Consider the following 23,814-nt stretch of genomic DNA (forward strand, 5'->3'; position numbering starts at 1 on the left):
AAAACTTTTAATAGGTCAGATATCAACAGAAAAAAAAGTAGGCAATTGAACAGTTGTCAACTGTTGCTGCAAAACCCATGAATTATAATACAATTAATCCTTTATAGTGTTTTCAATAGCACTGAGGTAGAAGTATTCCATCTTACATTTGGGCCTGCACTCCCCCACAAACAGAGCAGCCCAAATCTAATGCTTTCATTATCGATCCACACAGTGCCAATATAGCAGGAACAAGGTTACAAATCTCACATCAAGACTGTAGGTTTTTGTGCATAGTACATCTATCTAAAATTTAAACGGAAACAACTGAAGTGCACAGCACAAGACCAATCTAAATAAATAATTCCTGAGCCTAACCCAAATGGCCACATCTGCTTTTGTAGTTGTGCTTGCAATTTTAAACATGACTAGAAAATTGTTGGTTGACTCCTGATAGTATAGTTATCACTGATTTCTAGTATAAATCAATAGATAACACTTGCAAAATGGATTTTGTAATCATATTTAGAGCTTGTTACAATAACTAATGGTTTGTAATATTTTCTGAATTTTAATATCCTCTAGACAAAAGAAGATTTTTTTTTTAGTAAGTAACCAAGTTATTCATCATAAAAATAAATGTTCTACAACTGTACAGGAACCAAGAGCATCAAGACAATCCAGTGAACTAACTACAAAAAATAAATTCATCAGACATTAGGGTTATTAGAAAATATCAAGACAAGTTGTGCAATTCATGTTGTTCATTACTTTCAAGTATGAATAATGTCTGCATATTTTTTCTCAGTAAAGATAAAAGAGCACTTGTCATCTTAAGAGCATATTTATGTAGGCTACACCCTTTGGGGAGGAGAGATAATATTACCAGTTGGGAAAGCAATCATGGAAAAGAACCACAAAGTTTTCCTGAAGAGACTTCCAACTGATGCTAAGCAAGAGTGTGTTTATTCTATGTCACCAAGAGTGCACAGACACAAATGTTCTGTTTGGGTCATTCTTGTTTATTACCAAATAAATGATACATTTACAGTGCAGGTCATGCCTGTGTCCTCTGTTCCTTGCACCCATTAACACTTAGTGGTATTTTGGTTTTGTTTTGTAAAAACAATCAATAAAACATAACCTTAAAGTACCATTTTCCTAATGACAATATCCAGAAAATATTTTTTGTTGCAGGAAGCTAAGGAACAATTTATGCCTCTGAGAGAGGTGGAAAAGGGGCAATAAGCAAGCCCCTAGTTTCCACTGGCATGCATTTCATATACCTTTGTGAATGGCAAAAGAAACTGTGCATCTTGATCCTTTCACCTGCCCTCTCCGCTATAGTCTCCAAACTCTGAAATGGTTAATGCTGTTCTCTACTCTGAGCCAATGAAAATGGATGGCATGGCTTACCTTGTAGAGTTTCAGGGCTGCCTCGTGCCTGTGATTGGTAGTATGCAGACGTAATTTATCCACACTGTTGGTGTAGTAGTCACAGGCGTTACACTTTAGGTGAACAGGGTTGCCAATGGCAATGCACTTCAGCCTCCACTCATTGCTTTTGCCCCCTTCCTTGATGTGGGCCACCAGCTGGTATTTCTGCATATGCTTATCAGTCTTGCAGTGGAGCTGGAAGTTGGCTTTGAGCTGTGTGTTGTAGTTGCAGAGCTTGCACTGGTAGATATCTCCAATTACAGCTCTCCATTCCTCTTCAGGGAGAGAGCGCTCGCTGTTCACATGCACACTTAGAGCCTCCAGGCTGTCAGAGGTGAATTTGTTGCAAACAGCACACTGGAATAGCTTCAGCGCCGGGTCACTGATATAAGGTGACAGCTCTCCTGCAGTAAGGAGGGACAGGTCATCACCCATTAGCTGACCACTGGCAAGCCGGATTTCAGGCGGCAGCTCATTATTTACTACAGGGGAAAAATTAAAAGGAAAAATAGAGACTAGAAAACACAGCACACATGAAAGAATGTTAAAGAAAAAAAAAAGTCTTGACAAGGAATGTGCTTTCTCTAGAGCTTAAACTATAAAAAGCTGTAATAGGATTGGATCAGGGTCAATTACAATCTTCCCTTTCAACTTCTAAATTCCCTCAGCAGATAGCTTTAATTACTCCTATCGGGCATGATGTCATCCTGAAATTTGTATTTTCCAGTACAAGAAAGTTGATGAATACTATAACAAAACAGTCACATGTTTGTGATTTAAGAGCCTAGATAGACTTACATAAACATTAATTGTTGTTTCTCAATTTGTCTTACAGCTTGATAGGATTTGCCTGGTTCTGCTCTTGTTGCCTATAATATACTCCCAAATACCTGGATAAGGTAATGGGATTGTTGTTGGATTAATTATGAGCAATTACAGCCATTCAAATAGTTTTCGAAAATATGTAAATAAAATCATGATGGTTTGTATTTGACTTCTTGGGGAGTAATCACCCAAAGTAAACCTGCAAATTCCATCAAATGTGTGGCTAATGATGGTAAACAAGGTATTTAAATGAGCATTTTTTAATGGACCTATCAAATGTGGACAAAATTTAACTTCTTATATGCTGTCACTAATTTCTCACCTCTTTACTCTCTAGATTTAACTTAGCTTCAAAGTAATGTGCCTGTTTGCAGTTTGCCTACACAGTTTAAGAGAAAGCCCTTTCTAGTGAACAGTCCCAGTTTGTCAGTGCTCTCCTACAAGAGATCAAGTGAAAATATGATTCAAAATGGACAATAGTGCAGAACAGAAAATACTAACCAAGTCCTGGTGCCAGAGCCGCTGCTGTGGCTGAGTCGAACTGGAAAGGGTTAATCAGGAGCTGAGACTCTGCAGGATTTTCCAGCTTCATTCCTGTCAGGCCAATGTTCTGAGCCAGATAGTACTGGTAGAGCTCAGCCTCAGCTGGGGCAAGGCCCAGGTGCAGATTGTGCTGAATCTGTTTCATGTTCTGCTGTAGAAGCATCATGTTGTGCATGTGCTTCTCACTGGTCATGTGAATCCGGAGGTTCCTCGCCACGTTGGTTTCATAGTCACACACTTCACACCGCCAGGTGGGTTTCTGTTTGGGTTTGGATGGGGAGGGTGTTCCACAGCCACTGAGGCTAGTGTTGGGGGCTGGAGCAGAGTGGCCAAACACCTGCTCGCCATTGCCATTTTGAAGATTCTGAACATTGTTCAGGTGCTTGTCTGACTGCATATGAATACTGAGGTTGCCTTTGGTAGTGGTAGAGTAGTTACAAACCTCACAACGGAAGGGTTTATAGCCACACGTGTAACTCTCTCCCCGGGCAAGCCTGGGATGAGGTTGTCCAGTCTTACAATAAACACAAGAGCCACCTGGCTCTGGGTGCTTCTCCTTCATATGGGCCTCCAGAGTCTGCTGATATTTGTAGTGCCAGTTACATTTGGGACACTTTAGGGTTTTACATGAGTTCCTTGAGTGCATCATAGTCATGTGACCACCAAGAGACCTTGAAGACCCCAAAACTGTGTCACATTTTGGACACTCAATGCCATTGCCTGGGGAGCCATCTCCTCCAGGACCTGGTGTACCAGGTGTGCTCGGGGTGAAGCCATGCTGGTGTGTTGTTGAACTGTCCTCGTCACCCCGGTTCGTTTCACTAGGAGCTGCTGTGGTGCCATCTCTACTGATACTTCCGTCTGCAAAGTCTTTGCCACCAATGCTATAGCTATTAGTAACATTGCCACTGCTTCTTCCAGCAGCGGCAGCCTGTTTTTTCTTCTCAGTGTCTTCAGCAATAGTCCCCGAGGAGGACGAGGTACCTTTTTCAATAAATTTTAGCACACTGGATGATAAAGGAGAAATGCTTTGGTTTAAGAGAGGGAAATCTTTATTACCAATACTATCTGTGAGTTCGCCTAATACTTCCTCGTCATCGAGTTCATTGGAATATTCATCCTCTTCATCCTCATCTCCCGGCTCAGTGGGTTCACTTTTGACGGGGCACCCCACATTCGGGTGTAACATGGTACTTTCTTTTGGCCTTTCACAGTTGTTCTCTTGGTCTTTGCTCTCTGACATCTTGCTAGACTCAGATGATAAGTGGCTGAGGGAGACAGAGGTAATTGGGGTGTTTACTACTAAACTAGACAGCCCCCCCAGGTTCACTTCAGCCTTTGGCATGTGGGTGATCCCCAGCGGCTGTTCTGCTGAGCTGGAAGGGCTTGCGCTTCCCTTCAAGAAGGCAAAGCCAGCCTGCAAAGAGTCACCGTTTTCAACATGAAAAGCGCTCCATAAACCGCGGAAGGTTGGATCAGGTCCTATGAGGTTTGTAGTAGAAAAATTGGGATAAACAGAAGTGGATTTTTTTGGTTCCAGAAAGCTTATAAGAGGTTCTTTGTCTTTGCCAATCCCCTGTATTATGGCGGAGACGCATTTATTACTGAGGAGCCTCTGCTCCTCATCATTGAGAGTCATCCGATGATCATGTACAGCATGGGTTACAAATGACCTGATATAGCCAAAAGACAATTTGCACAAGAAACACATTAAAACAGGTTTCCTCTTCCCATCACTAACACAACCATCGAATTTGGACAAGTCCACATTGTTAGGGACATCTTTGGACACACAGGAGTTTTTGGCTGAGCCATCACTGGTTAGATAGTCTTTCTCTCTCTTGTGTCGGAGATCATAGACACGGAAACTGTGCAACACAGGACCAACTCCTGCTAATGCTGAGGTATTTGGGAAAGCCGGATCGGCTGTAAATGGTTTCCCGAGGGATGAAGCAATATGAAAAGTGTTGATGATCTGTGGGTAGAATGACACAGGGGCCGAAGAAGACGGATCACTCTTCTCTCCAGCAGATGCCAGGGAGTCCAGAAACATTGCTGTTGAAAAGAGTTTGCTGTTTGCCCCAGTCTGTGCATTCTGTCCACTTTCTTTGGAGTCCTCAATTATATAAGCTGATCCATCAGGCTGGTAAACTATCTCCCCTGTTAAGTTTTCCACATCACTGTCCTCTAACTCGCTGGTCTCACTCTCGTCATCCTTCAGGACAGGAAGGCGGGCATTAGGGCAGTGGTGTTCCATATATTTCTGTAAACTGGGAAAAGAAGTGGCACATTCGTTGCAGGGTATCTCCTTTGCTGAGGTGACCTGAGTGGCAGCTGCATTCTCAATGCTGAAACCCAGCAAGACTTCACTTTTGCGCTCATCCGTTTTCAGGTTGTCATGTGAGGAGCTGTTTTCCCTGTCAGGCTCTATCCCTGCAACTTTCTCTGGCACCTCATTATCAAGTTGTGTCATTCCACATAGCTTTGATGTGCTCTGCCCATTTTCCTGCCTTGAGATAGGAGGAGAGTCACAGGTTTCCATGGCAATTGCTACATGGGGATCTCATTTCATCCAGCCTGTCAGGGACCTGGATAAAAAATAAGGTGAGAGAAGCCATTTTTATTAAATAATGACACAGCTCACTAATAGCCCATCACTAATTCACAGCTCCTGTAAACTTGACTATCTAAAAAGTTGAGGGGAAAAATGTAAAGCCATCACACCTATCTATTTCAGGCAGACTTTATGTAAATGTAACAAACTAATGTAGATAGCTCTCACAGGCATTCTTACTAAAATTGCTTAGATGTTTTTGAAACCACTCTGAGTATAGACATGAAACCCAAATTTGTCACAGAAATCCTGGTATTTTTTTCATTGTGTTTTTGAAAAAGATATGCATCAGATATACAGGCCTTTAAATCCAGACTATTCTAGTAAAATGTAAAGAACTTTCATATGAAACAGTAATAATAGATATATAGTAATAATAGATATACAGATGATCATTGTTGTTTGTTTGTTTGTTTGATTGTTTTTTATTTTCCTTTTCTCTATTAGGCAGTAACCAGAGAGGGGAGGTGGGCATGAGAGAGAAACCAACAATAAAAGAATCTTAATATGGTAAATACTGAAGTCCCAGGCTGGGCAGGCCAGACACTTCTCTGGTTTTCATTTGGACAGTAAATCAGTTCATTCCAAATCTTCCCTGTGCAGAGGGTCTCAGCAGGTACCTGGCTGGCCCTGACTAAGCACCAATCACTATTCTTCCCCACACTTCAGGCACCTAAATGGGCAACAGAACATATATTAATATTTACTGCGGCCAGTCCATCATCCTAGGGGACAACCACGTTCTCTCATTTTGTTTTTAACTGCAATGTGTAATGAATACCATTTCAAATACCGTTTGATGTTATCAGTCCTGGTGAGCTGTCTCCTTAGTGCCTCACCAACATTTCCCCTGGCTTAGTGAATCTTACACAAGCACTCTAGATGAAAATCCTTCAATATTTTTAAAACTTAGGTCATATACTTCTTTTGTTTCAGAAAAGAGTCACCCAATCAAACCCTGATCTGTTTCTAATGTAAAGGTAAAACACCAAGAGAAAGTTAAACATATACAAATTGAATGTGTGTTCTTCTATGTGTGTGTGCATTCACGGCATGTGGGTGTGCTCGTATACAAACTCCAGACTCTATTAGTGAAGTCTGATTTCAGCTGAGCCTCTCTGAGACCCTGCAGCGCAGATCCCTGTACACAACAGCTGAGTGATGTGAAACTTTGGTGTTCATTTTCAACCTATGACATAGACACTGTCTTGCTTTTATGAAACAAGTAAGCAAACTTCTCTCAAATCTTAGAATTGAAGAGACCCATAACTTCAAGGCTGACAGACCCTTATTTTAAAAGAATCCATGTTTTTACATATTGTGACAGTTTCAGAAAAAAAGAAAAAGAAAATTGGGTATTCTACATTACATTGCAAATTACAGCTGTTATAGATATTCTGAATCTCTGCCCCTGACAATTCTCCCACCTCTGCATGCTGATACAGCATGCACAGTATCTAAGAGCTATAAAGAAAAGAAAAGGTTGGCTTCACCAATATTATGGTGTATCTTAGTAACCTTAACTTAGTAATCTTAACTTTTAAGAAGTTTGTTTAAAAAGTAGACTTCATTGAAGATCACAGGCATGCTAAATATTAAGACCATGTCAGTAATGCTCTTACTGTAACCAAATCTAATTTTGTTTACCAAATCAGCTAGTAAATGATCAATTTATAACATACTGAAAGATCATCATAGATTATTGACAAAATCAAAATTCGTTTTGGTATCAGAAACAGTTAAAATGACACTCTAATTGCCAATGGGGCAAACAACACCAAGCTTAGTGTATAATTTTAATCATGAATGAGCTGAAGGTTAATAATCTTCATGGAATGCATGGGGTTTTTTAAATCTCTGAAATAATTTGATCACAATAAGCATAAAAAGCTAATAATTTTCTAATTAGTCCACAAACAATGTTTACTTTTGCATGTGCTGATTCTGCATAATGTATATATTTGAAAGGCAGACAAAAGGCCTAAAATACAATACATTGCTAAACTGACCTGAAATACAGGTGGAAGGGAGGCAGAGGCAAGATATTTGGGATGAAAACAATGATACTATTTAATTAATAGATTAAACAGGAAGTTCTAGGAACCTGGATCATACTTCCTGTCAATGATCAGACAGATCAGTTTATACATATATCTAATGTGAGACTGATGGTCTGTACTACAGAGAGTAAGACAATCTACTAAGCATACATCAGACTTACAAATTTCTGAGCTATAATAATAATACTATCTATTATATTAATAATAAAATTATCATTGCTATCACTTTTATTTTTATCCTTACCATAGTTTTTGCCTCACAATAAAGCATATGCAGGATTATTATATAGGTTCTGAATGTACTACCTCACAGAAGTTATATGGAAGGTACAGTCTAACACCGGGACTTGATGACACATAAGCTCTACAATATTTCTATAGTATTTACTATCTCTAAAGTATTTCATTTCAGTATTTCTCTACATAGCATAGATCCTATTATTTTCATTTTACATTAAAAGAGGCAAAACTTATGGAAACTATGTTAAAGGAATTCATATGAGAAAATTGTACAAAACTTTTATATAATTTTACATAAAAGTGCCTACCAATTTTATCTCAAGAAGACACACATTCATCAGAAACGAGGTCAAACACGTAAGTCTTCTATACAATTACAATTACATTTCACTCTAAAACCACCAACAAGGAAACTGCTTAAAATGGCATACATAGTAACACATTGCCTAATTTTAATATTTTTACGTAGCTATTGACTTTAACCATAGCAATGTTTGGCAGCGTATTCTGATGGAACCCTTTCTTCTGTGTGGTTAAAAAGATTCTCAAATTAGTATTTTCCATGGCATTAAAATATGATGCCAAGTGATTCACTCTCATCATTGCCAAATGAAGCTTTTTTTTTTTAACTGATAGATCTCCATATAGAAAGCTTATACTAGTTTTGTAAAAACCCCAGTATGAAAACTATCTACTGCCAAATATCCCATTTTAAAAAATTACAAAAGTCCTCAGGAAATTCCTTAGAGATACCTGTTCTAACTTTTATGCTAAATTCAGAGCAATACATACCTGCTGGTCTGCTTAGAGTACGTGTACAAATTTTTTGCTATTCGCTATTCTCGGGAATTTGCAAGATCAGTGACTTTGATCCTGTCAAATCGCTTTTCAGAAGCAGCAGAAAATATGCAGAAAAGCCCCCCCCCCCAGCTCCCTTGCTTGCCTTCTGCTTTGCTTTCCTCTGTAGTCACTGCTGCCTAAACTCTGCTCTGCTAAACGGTCAAACCCACCTAAGAGGAGCCCTTCTAATAAAGGGGAGTGTTTCTGCAGGAAAATGCCTTTGTAGTCAGCACTCAGAGGTCCCATTAGAACCCAAAATCAGAGGCCAGTTTTGCCTCTGCTTTTTAATTGAGGCTGCCCCAGCCCTCTTCAATGGTCCAGTGAGACAGTGTTTGTGAAATGATTAAAAAGAACGCGATCTGATCAAGAGGCCAGAATAATGGGGAAAGAATGCTAGGTTGGCCACTCTGCTAAGTGCTGGGAAAGAAGACCAAGGCACTCCCTCCTCCATTGTTTTTATTCTCCTCTGCCCTCTGCTCTCTGCTAAAACTCTGGGTCTTTATTTACTCTATCTGAAATAAGTTAAAAGTTGTCTGCTCATAAGTGAATTTGGTAAAAACTTTACAAAAAAAAAAAGAAAAGAAAGAAAGAAAGAAAAAGAAAAGAGAAAAAGAAAAGAAAGAAAGAAAGAAAATAAATAAAAATTCTTGAATTATATCAAGTTTCCAAAAGGTCATCACTGTCTCTGCTGTGGCCTTTTCCCCATTCCAAATCCTCTATCAATATGTCATAGTGAGTTAGGCAAAGACAAAAGAGAGGCGCAGTGTGAAAACGGCACATATATCTAATCCTGACAAAGCAGTGAATAGGCCTTCACAAGTGTAATTATACTTGTTTATTTGTTGCCACGTACAGAGAACTGATGAAAAAATCCATCAAAGTGGTATTATGCAGACACCAAGAGCTTCTTTTCTTTGCTTGCTAATGCCACATTGAGGCTTAAATTCCTTATTGTTGAATTCAGAAGAAAGAAAAAAGATTTTTGGCCGGATTTTTTTTTCATCAGTTGCTGACAGATCTTTTGTGTGCTGGGCTGTATTAGTTCACACTGCTACCTCATTTTTATCCATGCTGGAATTCATAATTACAAACTACTGTATTGGAACTTAAACAGGGTGTGGCTCACTGACCACAGGAAGGAGGTAGTCCTTTGCTCATAGCCTCATTGTGATATATCAAGACACAGGTTGGTTCCAGGATGGGAGCCCTAATTCTATCAGAAGACACATTTGACCTCAAGCCTTGAAGATGCTTCCCTTCAAGGGAATTTACGACAACTTGTTTATTTTAATCAGACATATAGTATCTCATAGAAAAAATTGCATAATTTTCAGTATTAAAAATGTTAGCAACGAGGACGACAAACGATTGAAAATACTAAGTAAGAAAGGTTTCAAACCCAACTATTAAGGGCCATTATGTTCCAGCAGACACTAAATCAAGGAACTTAACAAAAGCACATTTTTAGAGGTGGGGTGGGGAATTCAAGTTAGCTTTTATTTTTCCTTCCAGGACAGAAATATATCAAAGTAAAGGCAATCTCCATAGTTAATGTTTGTGAGCTTTACAATTTAAAACAGAAAAGCTGTAATTTTTCTTTGCTGGCAATCTGGAAACACTCTGGAGTTAATTACAGCTGATTCAGAGTGAACCACACAAACAAAGACCAGTCTATGTCCAGACAATTATACTGCATTAACCAGCTTAGAGCTTCCTGCTGATGTTCCAGGGCTCTTCTGTTACACCCTTCTACCTTCCCAGCACGAGAGAGAATGCTTCTGCAAGAAGGAATTAATGAAGCGAACTGCAAAAGAATGTGTGACGACCTCTCCTGACACGGCAAAAACTTTCCACCCATGTCATGACAAAGGGGAGAAGGTAATTAAGTTTGAATAGAAGGATGTAACCAAATATATTCAGCATTTAGAACAAGCACATTTTTAAGAAGGGAAAGTTTAGAAAGGCAAGTATGTCTATGTGAGTCAACTAAGTATTTTCTCCTTGATTCCCTCTCATTTTTCTCATTAAAATCTAAGTTAGTGATTCAAGGCAGATTGGTTTCCTTCTCTATAAATAGTACTCTTGTGCTTGAAGCATCATCTTCTCCATCTTTGATTTTTTTCCTTCCCTTCTTTCTTAGTCTCCTTTCTCCTTCACTCTTAGATGACTAAATCTACATGGAAGTTATATGATAATTACATAGCATTAAACATATGTGCTGTGGAGCAAATGAGGAGAGGCATACTTTTCCACTAAGTCCAATAGTTCTTAATTAGATTACTTGTGAGAAATGGAAATTTTACTCAGTTTTCTTTACAACTTTAATTAAACTCCAGCTACTTTGCTTACAGAGGAATCAATAGTCTCTCTTTAACCAAATTATGCTATTATAAGACTCATTTTATTTGTTTGCTTCAGGAAGATTTCATAATCCGTAGGCAAGATGGATCCAACACTAGCTACCTCTGGAAACAAACTTGGATAATTTCTACCAATTGAGTTGATTTCTAATTTTCTTATTCATTCTAATTGAAAATGAATAGTTTGCACTGGTGTGAGGCAAGGACAAAGACTGCAGCTATGTTCTGTGCCTTTTTCTGGTTTTCTCGTTGAGACTGCTTTGTTACTATTCCAACTGACACTCAGTCTTTGTGTGACTGCTTCATCACGGGGTAAGTATTACAGCTAAAATATTACTAGAAAGCTGGTGTTTGCCAATACTCAAACTACACTTTTTTCATCATCTAGAGAGAATAAAAGTATCAAATGATGGCAATGACCCAATCATACTTATGTGTCCATCACCTCCCTCTTTTCTTCTTGTCAAAAGTAAAGCTAGCCTCAAATGATCTTCTGGATATCTCTTCCCCAAATAATATGTAAGTCTAAAACTCAGCGGGGGCATGCATTAAAATATATTCAAATATATTCCCTGCAAGGTCTTCAAGATTTTGTAAATCACTTTAAAGTTCAAGGCCTCATAATGGGAGGACCAATTGGTCTTCCTTCTCCAGTCCCTTCTGGATGCTCCTATCATATTTGAAAGTTCAAGTGCATAACACTTAAGTATGAAGCTATAACATGTAATCCTTTCAGCTTCCTTGGGGGAAACATGGACTTTTCAATCATGTCTTGGAAATGTAAAAATCAAAGTTGCCGTGTCTTTCCTGCACCTATACTGTCCATCTTTAAAATGTGATTGAATAACAACTCTCAACCAATGCTAATAATCACAGGAATATTTAAAATTAATCCTAATTGACACATGTAGTGTATGTTTGAATACAAAACATTTGGTATCAAGAGATTTACTGCCTTAGCAACAACCATCACACACATTATCACACATGGTAAGATTACAATATGTTCTAATGCATGCCTGTGATTCACTTCCTGTCACATGTGTAATCACAAACACAGTGTGGTAAGAATATGTTCCAAGGCAAGGTCATAACCTTCTTTATCCAGTCACATATAAAAAAAAAAAAAAAACCTGAGGTACTAACAACTGAGTATTTAAAGGGTAAAATAATTTTATGACTATTTATGTTCCACTGTTCCCATCAACATAACAATAAATACATTAGTGTTAAATATATTAGAAAGTCATTTCTTGCAGGCTACACCTACTATAATTACCTTTATAAAACTAATCACAAGTCAAGTATTCCAGCAACCATTCCTATTCCCTGAGCTATGACTTTAATATTTTTACATAATTTCTCATAGTTTGAACAAAGAAAATTACATGTATAATTTTTAAAATCCCTACAAAGTGGCTCTATATACTATTCTTAGAGTCTACCAAATGTATCTGTTTTTATATGCTATGTAAATATTTTAAATTACTTTATATTTTAAAAAAAACACATTCAGACTAACATAATAGGAAACATAAGTGGAATGCCAAGTGTTCTTCCGGATGAAAACTTGGCAAATTTATGTTTGATCACTAAGAATAATAGGTTACTTTATTTCTATTATGAAGACTCTTTTGTCTGTGATCTCAATCGCTTTCTCCATCTCTCCCTGTTTCTTTCCCCTAAAAGTTAATTTTACTGATGCCCATCAGTGAAGTGAGCAATTCAGTAATTAACTTTTGTGTTTTAAATCTATGAAATTTAATTAGATTTCATTATAAACAAACAAATGTCAACCATAATTATAAGCTCCTTCGTTTACCCACATATTATCCCCTTTCAAACAAACTTGATGTCAGACAAATTAAAATCAAGCAACCAGCAATTTTGAGTTGAATTTTACATGATCTGCTGGTAACCTGATTACTTTAACTTCAATATCATTACAGAAAGAGTATTTCAGGAAAAATAATTACAAGAATTCCAACAGGAGACAAGCTTAATGATATTGATTCAAAAGATGCATGTTCCCAGGATCATGTTGAAGAAATAATGTTATCTCAAATCTACAGTTTCTATTAAAATAAAATTGTTCTGCTTAAAAAGAAGCAATTTAAGATTAGTGTCCAAAGAACTAGAGATATAAAACTAACTAAAGACTTTTCTGGCCCCAGTTATTTTATACTTTTAGTAGAAAAGTATTAGCATGGCACAACTACAAGACATAAGGTTTGCAGGTTTATTTACTGACTGGTGTATCTATTAGGACTAAGGACAAGTGAAGCTGTCAGGACATAATGAAGGTAAATGATTAGTTAGCACCAAGCCTGAACTCTTCTTCAATGCAATAAGAGTTAATTAAAGTTTACCATTAAACATCAACCAAAGCAGAATGTTGATCAGGTTTCAGCATTAAGTGCAAACAGACAATAGTTGGCAGCAATTAGTGAGGCTATCAAATGACATGCAATGATAATTATACATTTAAAACAGCTAAAGAGCTAGGAGCGAAAGTAATCAGACTCTGTGAAGACAAATAGTCAAAGGGCAGGAAACAGGTATCCGATTATTTCACTTTAGCACTGTAAATCAATAGAATGAAACAAGAAGGGGTTGTCTAGATACATTAACTGAAAGAGAACAGTTAGGTGGATCCAAAATGGAATAAACCTGCTAATATTGGTCTATCAAAGATAGACTCAGGTATGGAAAGAAAATCTGTTACTTTCCAATTAATGTTTAGAATGAAATCTATGTAAAGAGAATTTAGCATCTTGGTTTTGTGTAAATTCAACAAGGTAACAAGTATGGCTTTGCCATAATTGTTATTGAAATTAAGTACTAAAGTCCACTGTAATGTGAAAAGCATTTCAAACCTGAATATTACCTCTGTAGATGCAAATACTGTTCTCTACGTAGGTTTTAGATAGAAGCAAAAATTGAAACTTTTTTAATGCAGCTAAATTTAATGTCCAGATGTTGGGCATATATATTCATGTTCAGTATATGTACACATGTTTAGCATATGACAAGCAAATTTTACAATTAATACTATCTCAAGCCTGTAGCTTCAGTTTGGCTTAAATCATTAATCCCCCACACAACATATACCTTTGAAATTCCATAGTTTTCCAGCTGCAGTCTAAAATGCATATTGAGAACTGTGTCCATTCTTACATTTCCTCCCCCATTTCACCAACTCCTTCTGTTATCCTCAGGATTTGTACATAGTGTTGTCTAATCCAAATCTTTCCCTGGAGCTAAATCCAAGTCATTGCTGGCTCCCAGTACAAAAATGTGTCTCTGCAAAGCCCTTTTGTTCCTTCTGTGCTCGTACACTCATTGGTCTTGACATCTTCACTCCAGACATGACAAACAAGCTGATGCCTCTGATGTGACTGCACAGCTTTATCTACTGATACATCATTAACTCTCATCACCATCCTTAATATGGCTCTTCTAGGTTCCTGCAATGTATTGTGAAAGTTTGGAGAAAGAATGTGTGTGTGTGTGTGTATAAATGTGTGCTCTGTATGTAATAAGAAACCAACTCCATTCAAAGAGAAAAGAGAAGTGAGTGGGAACTGGATTTGAAGTAGGGAAACTCTAGAGTAAACTGTAAGTCACCACTAAATCTCTGGCTAGTGCACACTGTCTTTTAAATGTCTTTCCTGCACTCTCAACATGAGCATCTGGAGAAGAGCATCACTTATGAGGTAATAGAAATGAAGCTCGTCAAATAAGTATGGCTAACCAGTGGATGGGAAGCCTTGTTCTTCAGCCCTGCTTCACCCTGACCCTAGTTTACTCTTACTCTCCTGGTATGAATTCTCTGTTTACTTCAGCAGGGGGGAGGGCTATCAAAACCAGTTTTATTTTGATATTGTCATATTTTTATTAGAATTTTAAATCATTTTTCCAATTATTATTCAATGTGAAACTCTTTAGGCTAATTGAATGTCAAACCTTTGATTTAGCATAACCACTTCCACCCCTCAAACTACAGGCTGAGTAAGATCCAGGTGCAAGTTCTTGATGCATACACTCTAAGTACATACAGGAGGTTCTTCTTCTAACTTCTTTTCTCAAATCCTCTGAGAAGACACCGCCAATCTTATGCAATGCTTCCCTAACAGATCCTAAGAAAGTTGGTCGGACTTTGAGGTAAAGTGCGGATCTCTCTTGGACCATGCAAGGATCTCTTTTTTTTTTTTTTTAATATTTTTTTATTACGTATTTTCCTCAATTACATTTCCAATGCTATCCCAAAAGTCCCCCATACCTCCACCCACTTCCCTACCCACCCATTCCCATTCTTTTGGCCCTGGCATTCCCCTGTATTGGGGCATATAAAGTTTGCAAGTCCAATGGGCCTCTCTTTCCAGTGATGGCCGACTAGGCCATGTTTCGATACATATGCAGCTAGAGACAAGAGCTCCGGGGGTACTGGTTAGTTCATCATGTTGTTCCCCCTATAGGGTTGCAGATCCCTTTAACTCCTTGGGTACTTTCTCTAGCTTCTCCATTGGGAGCCCTGTGATCCATCCAATAGCTGACTGTGAGCATCCACTTCTTATTCTTGATCTTATTGGCATTTGTCCCCTGCTTAGAACAAAAACAAAGCCAAATGCTCATGTGAACTTTATGAATAAGTTAGAAGTAAGCCACTTTAAGTGCTATCCATGATTTCATTGTTGACAGTGAGTACTTGAACATTTTTCTGTAACAAAACCACTTCTAGAAAATCAGAATGATTCCTAACGAAATTACTCCTTGCTTCTTTTAAAGAAGGAAATGCCCCACTCCACTTTTCTTGCAAATGTTTACTGTTTAGACTATTTGGGTCCTATCTCTACTTGACTGGCTTTATAAACCCATCCCAGTTCAATATGAGCTATCAAAACACATAAGACTGAGATCCCTTCAAACCAATGTTTTGCAGTGTGTAGATCAAACCATCTAACCAACAAGCCAACCAAGCATTTTAAACTAGAAACCACAGAGAGAGAGAGAGAGAGAGAGAGAGGCAAATGATTCTCATATTCAGAGCACAGAAGTTTTAGACAGAAGAGTGCTAAACCCCTCAATGTGAAAACGCATGGCAGGGCTCACATTCTTATGCCCCCCCCCCCCCAGCGCGCACACACACCCTGGATCACCTATCTACTCTGAGTTATGTGCTCTTTCTCAGGAATTTCTATGGGCTCCAGTTTCCTTCTCAATTGAAAGGGGAATTGTGCCCTTCTGATGACAGCAATCTTAACATCTAAAACAAAAAGTCATTTATATTGCTCTGTAAGTTTTCTCTAAGGAATTTTCCAGAAAAGAAACAACCAATTTGAATTTGTGCACTTTTTTCAGCACCTTGGTGAGACACATAGCAGAATCTGTTAGTATAATAAACTGAAGATTTCTGTGTGCTTTTAAGAAACACTAATAAGTCACTCAGAAGCTTGGGCACCAAGAAATTGCTAATAATTTACCCATCAATGTGGATACAGTAGTTAAATTGATATGACCACTGCCTCCTTAAAGACTGCAATTTATTTGAATATCTCTCAAGCACATACAATCCAAGGCTACTTATATTTCCATAAAAACAAACAATAATTTTGTTTATAAATGTGTATCAGAGTACAAGATTATTATGAGTTAAATTATTTTAAAAATTGTATCAAAAATAGATTCCAGTTTCTAGATGGTCCAAGAGATTGTATTTATATATTTACTAACTTTTAGGCAAAGGGTCATATTTGAAACTGGATAATCCTCCATTAAATAATGCATTATTGTAAAAAAATGCAAAATTCTGTGATTTGCCCTAAGAATTAATCCAAGTGGATGCTAATAACTTATCTAGAAGATTTCCAAAGATGATTTAATGATTCTGTAGACATTTACATATATTTATACATGAAGATGGATTTTTTTCCTCCAGGCTTATAGGAATTTTGGTTAATAGGACACCATGGAATAGTATGACTTATATTCATTTCATGACATATCAAAATCTCTTAATAACAAATATACAGAAAAATGTTTCTCTGGAAACACTTTGGAAGCACTCTAACTTACAGGCTCTCAAGCAGATTGAGTTCACTGAAAGACTCAAGCATTGTGGTCTCTTCTATTATTGTATTTAATGGACCACCAGTACCCTAAAATTCATGTGAATTGACCAAAGTCTGAATTATTTAAAAACTGCTTCTGCCCTAATTTGCTTCATAGAGAAATGAAAACACAGAAATGCATTAACTATCTAGGAGCTCTCATAGCTGAACCAATGGCAATGGTGGAGTGGGAATCACCTGCCAAGCTAGACCTGCTAAGGAAAACCTGCTGCCTCATCCTATCTCATAGCAGCAATTGGTTGCTCTACACACATTCTTGTAGATATACTTCATCAAACGCTCACCATCTTAATGTTATATTCAATCAAGAGCCTCGGTGACCACATATAGTGTCATTTCAAACTGACATATTTTATAGTTCACAACACTTATATTCAGCAAATCTGGAGACACAGGATAGGAAAACAAAGCTTCCAAAGACTTAAACACTTAGACAAGGTCACAGTCTAAATTAATCAGGTAGCTTATAACTGACAAGATCTGTACCAGTCATTATGTTGCTAAGAAATTAAGTAGACTCTCATGTAAAATTTAAGTGGAAGTAAACAAACTTACTTAAAAGGAAAATGAGCCCAAAGTAAACAGAACAAAAGGGCGGCGGGCTTGAATTATGTATGTTCTTTCTGTACACTATGGTGCCTTGAAAGCTTCACAGCCTTGTCCTCATCTAACTTACACAGAAAGGAAAGTTCCTGCTTGTTCACATCACGTTCATGATTATTTAAAATGCATTTTAAGTCACTGAGGTCATCAGTATTTTTATGAATCATAGACTCTTCTTGGCCATTTAGAGCACCTAGACTAACCTGTTATATAACGCAGAAGTATGTGTAAGAGTTACAGAGCTGGGAGGCTGCCCAAATTCTGATTAGCCCCCTTCTGAAGCAGAAAGTGCATTTTCTCAGAGAAAACATCCCTACTGGACTCCCTTCCAGATTTTTTTTTTTTTTTTGCTTTCCTTTTCAATACCCACAGCCTTGATTTTCATTAATACAACAATCCCTTTCCTGAACATACAAGAGTGAGTACAGACAATGAATGCTGAAATCCAGCTCTTCTCCACACACTTTTCTAGCATTCTGGCCATGTGGATGACTTCTGGATTTAGTTCCAATTTTCAAAGGCTCTAGCTGAACTGAATGGATGGAAGGCTGTTTCATGACTCCAGCATCTTTAGTGTTCTTAGCGGTCTCAATAACTAACTTGCTTTTTTGTACAGTGCTTATTTTCATCAATTCTTAGAAAATGAAGGAAATTTAGCTTGTGGGAGGAAAATTTCACAGTATCTAGGGAGCAAAACAAATCACTCATTTAAGTATAGGACAGGTGCGTGCGTGCGTGCGTGCGTGTGTGTGTGTGTGTGTGTGTGTGTGTGTGTGTGTGTGCATTCATTCATGTGTGTGCATCCTTGCACTCTGAGTGGGCATATGATCAAAGATTGAGCACAAATATATTTCCTAAAACAAAACAAACAAAAAACCCTGTACTGACTGCTTTTGAGTGTGAACTTGACACAGGCTGGAGTTATCAGAGAGAAAGGAGCTTCAGTTGGGGAAATGCCTCCATGAGATCCAGCTGTAAAGCATTTTCTCAATTAATGATCAAGGGGGAGGGCCCCCTGTGGGTGGGACCATCTCTGGGCTGGTAGTCTTGGGTTCTATAAGAAAGCAGGCTAAGCAAGCCAGGAGAAGCAAACCAGTAAAGAACATCCCTCCATGGCCTCTGCATCAGCTCCTGCTTCCTGACCTGCTTGAGTTCCAGTCCTTACTTCCTTTGGTGATGAACAGCAGTTTGGAAGTGTAAGCCGAATAAACCCCTTCCTCCCCAACTTGCTTCTTGGTCATGATATTTGTGCAGGAATAGAAACCCTGACTAAGACAAACCCCTCAGACATTTAATGGACTCAGAAATCTTAAGTATGAATTACATCATTCCTAAATTTATGTGATTTCTTTAAGTGCTACAAATTTAAATTTAGAGAAATAATACAGGTTTCATGAAGGTATTCTGTGAGGAAAGATGAAACTATTAATATTTGTACTTCTTTGGGTTATTCTTCTGAATAGCCAAATTTTAAGATTCTCCAAAATCTTCCTGTTAAAAATTTTATTTGGTCTTTATTTTAAGAATACAAACAAATTGCACACAACAGAGTGTATGTTTTGGTATGTTAATGCTATTATAGCTACGAGTTTCCTTTCTTCTTTAAAGTGAAAGAACTTTATGGACAGTTAAAAATGCATACTTTTAACCCAAAAGTCAATTTTCCCTGGTTTAGTAAATATTCGTACCAAGTAGCAAGGACAAAATGGGGCCCATAAACCTTGTTTTTAGGACTTGTGCTAGAATATATGCCACCCAGTTACCATCATCTGAATATGACTATGTCTCCTGGATAGCCAAGCAGCAGATTTCCCACAAATAAACATGCTAGTAACCCAGCCTCCTGTCTGACTATCCAAGCTTGCTTGGACCATTAGGGCATTCTGACATATGCACTAACTCCAATTCTTAATATTTGTGTATTTATTTTTTTAAATCTCTAGAATGTTGAAGTGGATAATTATATTAGTGATGCCTCTTGCCAAACCTGACTTTAGTGTCAAAGCTATTTTTACATGTCATGCATACAACCAAAAATTCCTCAGTGGCAAGTATTTCATTTCACTCAAAACCCTTTGGGTAAGGGAGTGGAAAACAGCCATTCCTGACCTGAGGATTGTATGTCAAATGGGAAACCATATCATATTTCCAAGGCAGCTTGTGAACCTCTGAAATGAGGGAATTAGCACAATATCAACTCCAACAAGATCTCAAGGAGCACAATCCTAATGCAAGAAAGCAACGCAACTGAGTTCTCATTAAAAGCCCATTTTGTCTTGAGCCATTAAAGACCAGGAGTGAACTAAGATCTTGGTTATGTTGCCAGGGATAAGTAAAACAACTGCCAAGAGAAATTGTGCACTTTCAGTTCTCAAATGTGTCCATCTGTTCACATATAAACATATATTCTGCTCTGTCTGATTTTTGCAATCTTAAGAATACCCTAGGCTTTTGCCCATTTCTTAAGACTGCAGACATCACATATGTTACTATTAACCCATGTGAGATCCCCATCCACGGTGGCTGGAATGCTGCCAGTCACAACACATGGTGCCTGCTTAACAATGTCTTAAAATATAAATGAATTTATTTTTTAAATTAACACGTTTTTCTTATGGAAATACTTTAATGAGCCCTTATTCGTGTAAAACATAACCTCCATGTGGATTTCGTTTTTGTTCTTTTAAGACTTTGTTTTTCAAGCATATCATAAAGTTAGTCATCAAAGTTTCTGAAACAACCCAGAATTTCTTGACAAATTTTTAAAAAGACTCCTGTAAAGATGTTGGGTGACTTTATAACAAAGATCAAACACTTTTCCTTTACAATTCACTGTACTCAAGAGGCAACCTGAACACTTGCATTTATAGAAGAACACTTGTCATTTCTCAACTTTCCATATAACCTTTGTAACAGAGTCCCAGCAACTGAACCTAAAAGCTATAAGACAAATGGACATTTTGCTGGCTAGCCACAAAATGGCTAGGATGATATCTGGTGGAATCCTTCAGCTATGCTCTGGGGAAGCCTTATTTGGATAATTTATGCTGACCCCAAATTAGAATGAGCTTCTGTAAAATATATACAGTGATATAACATGCATGCAAATAATGATCATACTGGCACTGATTTACATATATGCTAAAGAACCAACTCTCATCTTCCAAGGAGTCTCAGCACAAAGTATTCTCATTGCCCTAATTATGGGTGAAGAAACTTCATCAAGAGACATGTTTACATTATCAACTGACAACCAATTATAGCTGTAACTAGTGACAAGGAAAAATTCAACTGCAAACTTTCAAGTGAGCATACAGCTTCTCAACATTTTTCAAAAGGCCTACTTAAAACACCCTACAAACTAATCAGACAATTACATTCCAAGCTTTATGAATTAAAGCCTAAGAAGACAACTTTGCATTTTCATCTGCTATCTCTTCCTATTTACAAAAGATGATAGGCCATTTAAAACACTTAACATTACCAAAAGTCAGAATATACGTCTTTGCCTCTAATGAAGTGTTCTGTCAATTGAGGGAGTTATTTCTGATCAATGGGGGTTGGGGGAGTACACTATAAGGTCAATAATTGAATGAACTAAATATTTATGCCATATTACTGGCTCCTCTTAAAATAACTGTTTTTGCAGGAAAGTGCTGGGAATTCTTGACACTCGGTAGTCAGTATCTGGCTCGGCTGGCATGCTGCTTAAAGCCATCTACATACAAGCCTCTGGTGATTGTCTACCTGCTTGTACTATCTTCATCCTTATCTTCCTGAGCATGGTAAAACTCTGCACACTTTGGAAAGTTGCTCAAATCTGACCCACTGCTTATTTGATCCTGTCTTGGAAAACATAACTTTATAGAGAGCAGGACACAGAAATAAAGAAGGAGAAGTCTGCATTTTCATCTTCTTTTCATCTCCCTTTCATTCAGTCAACCATTTGGATCTCTATTCAAAAGAGCTTTTCATTATGCAAAAAAAATGCTAATCCTTTTCCGATATCTTCACACTTATATAAACCCCCATGCCTTCAACTGAAAAGCAATTATATCAGTTTACCTTCCTGTCAAAAACAGGATTAATATTCAAACAACAGAATATGCTTTCTTTGCCTGTCTTTTTGCTTTAGGAAACTAGTAGTTATCAGTGGAGGCATTCTTTGAACAAAACCACATTATTTTAAATATCATTCTGTTAGCCAATGGGTGGGAAAAGGAGAAGGCAGAGCAGAAGAAAAAGTCCTTCAATTACTGCAGAAACTCTTTGTTTTTGTTTTTGTTTTTAGGATAAAGAACTGACCTTGCCTTGCAGATGCCCACAGAGAATAAGACTCACTCTAGTCTATTAATCAGAAACAAATTATGAAAGAATGTAGCTGGACTGGTTGACACTATCCAGTCTTGGGAGACTCAGTAACAGATCAGTAATAATGGGTAATGAACACCCATGGCAAATGGGGCAGAGAAACTATTTATTTGCATATGCAAATTCCCACACAAGGGAAACATGTACAAACAAGTATCATTGTAAGGTGGATTAGGCAAACAAAGATTTCTTTTTAGGACATTCTAAAGTCCAGAACATTAGTCAGCACAATTAAGCCAGTCTCCATGGAGACTAATGAAATTTCACCATGGTATGAGTTAAATTAGATAGCTAGTTATGTGTTTCCACAATCCAACTTGAAATCCATTATTGTTTCAGAACAATATAGCAATTGTGCCTAGCTGATCTTTGCCAGCTCAACAAGCTCCTAAGTTGACAATTTGCATATGTTAATATAATTAAGCACTAATTACATGAAACTTGTACATATTCACATGCACTTTCCCTGGGCACTTCTCAGTTTGAACCATGGCCAAGTCTTTAACCCTTAGAATGTTTTTAGTGAGGGAGGAAAACTGCAAAACAAAACCCAAAAAACCCTACACTGCCTATGGGGACAGCTCCTAGACAGACACAGAAAAGCTCTTCTTTTATGAATACAAGGCCTAACCTGGGTTCTCCTATTTCTAGCAACAATGACAGAAAATATTTTGTGAGTATCCTAGAGATCCAGGAGAAGATGAAGACAGGGCTGTCAGTTAGAATAGTAGCTAAAGGCTCCTAACAAGTGTCTAATACAGGAGAGCAATCACATTCATTTCAATAAATTGTTAAGGAAGATTCTGTACCATTGACACTGTCAAACCTTGGGAAATAAAAATGGTTTGATAACAGTAAAAATAGAAACTAGAGAAGGAAAAAGGAGACAGCAGCAACTAGTGAGCTTTACATAAATACAGTCAGAGGCAATTAAGCAATGTTAATTACTATAACAGCCGTTAATTGAATATAATTAGATATTTTAAGCCACTGAATAAAGTATAGTTAAGATTAATTTTATTGAGATTAATTGTAAATAAGGATAGATTAATTCTGTGTTTTGACAGGCATAAAAAGTAGTTCTGCAAATAGGGCAGGAACATGGCTACCAGCCCAAAAATCATAGATTATTTTAATGTCACACCTCAGATCATCTCCTCAATAAATACTACTTTTTAAACCCAAATAGACAGGAGTCTTTAAGAAAAAACAAAAACAAAAAACAGCTTGCAGAGATTAAAGAGCCTTTTGTCCATTTTCATATGCATTCTTTTTAACAGACTAAATTAGGCGAGTCTGGTATACTTTTTTAGGAAGGAACATTTCACACTGAATGGAAAAAATGTTCTATCACATATGAAATTCTTGCAGCTGTGCAGAACTTTGTCCAGATGGTTTAAGACTATAAAACAGGATCAAATGATAGGCAGTAGGCCTTCTGAAGATTTTATGATAAAGACACAGTCTTTTATTTCAACCTTCCCCTCATTTCTACTTTGTATTTTCCAATCAGTATACATATTTTCAGATGTAACTGTGCTTCTCCAAAAGAGTCCAAAGCCACATTGCTCCTGCTAGAAAGTAAACATGTAGCAGAAAGGAAGGAGACCGCACTTAGTAGAAACCAGCTAATCATTTGGTCAGAAACCTCAATGATAGCTATGAAATCAGTGCATGCAAATGATGACATTTGATTATTACTGTGAGACACAATAATTTCTAAAAGTACTTCTCAGGAAAATGTTGCTACATGAAAACTCTCTTCCTCCAAATACTTTCACACAAGGCTAATTTATGCATAGTGTTTTAGA

General features: G+C 37.5%; 1 protein-coding gene across 3 annotated transcripts in view; it reads right to left on the reverse strand.

Annotated features, from left to right (window-relative positions):
• The window catches only part of Zfhx4 (zinc finger homeobox 4), a 201,065-nt gene that overhangs the window by 172,358 nt on the left and 4,893 nt on the right, over positions 1–23,814 (reverse strand). For 2 of the 3 annotated variants that reach the window (XM_021158463.2, XM_029474929.2), the window contains exons 2-3: positions 2,743–5,372; positions 1,396–1,898 (exon numbers count right to left, since the gene is read on the reverse strand). In XM_021158463.2, coding sequence (XP_021014122.1) covers positions 1,396–1,898; positions 2,743–5,326 — 3,087 coding nt within the window. In that variant the 5' untranslated portion in view covers positions 5,327–5,372. The remainder of the gene's footprint in view (positions 1–1,395; positions 1,899–2,742; positions 5,373–23,814) is intronic. The other variant, XM_021158465.2, reaches the window with a different exon arrangement.

The sequence above is a fragment of the Mus caroli genome, unplaced genomic scaffold (genome assembly GCF_978045245.1).
Source record: "Mus caroli unplaced genomic scaffold, Mus_caroli_1 scaffold_3, whole genome shotgun sequence".
Taxonomy (NCBI): domain Eukaryota; kingdom Metazoa; phylum Chordata; class Mammalia; order Rodentia; family Muridae; genus Mus; species Mus caroli.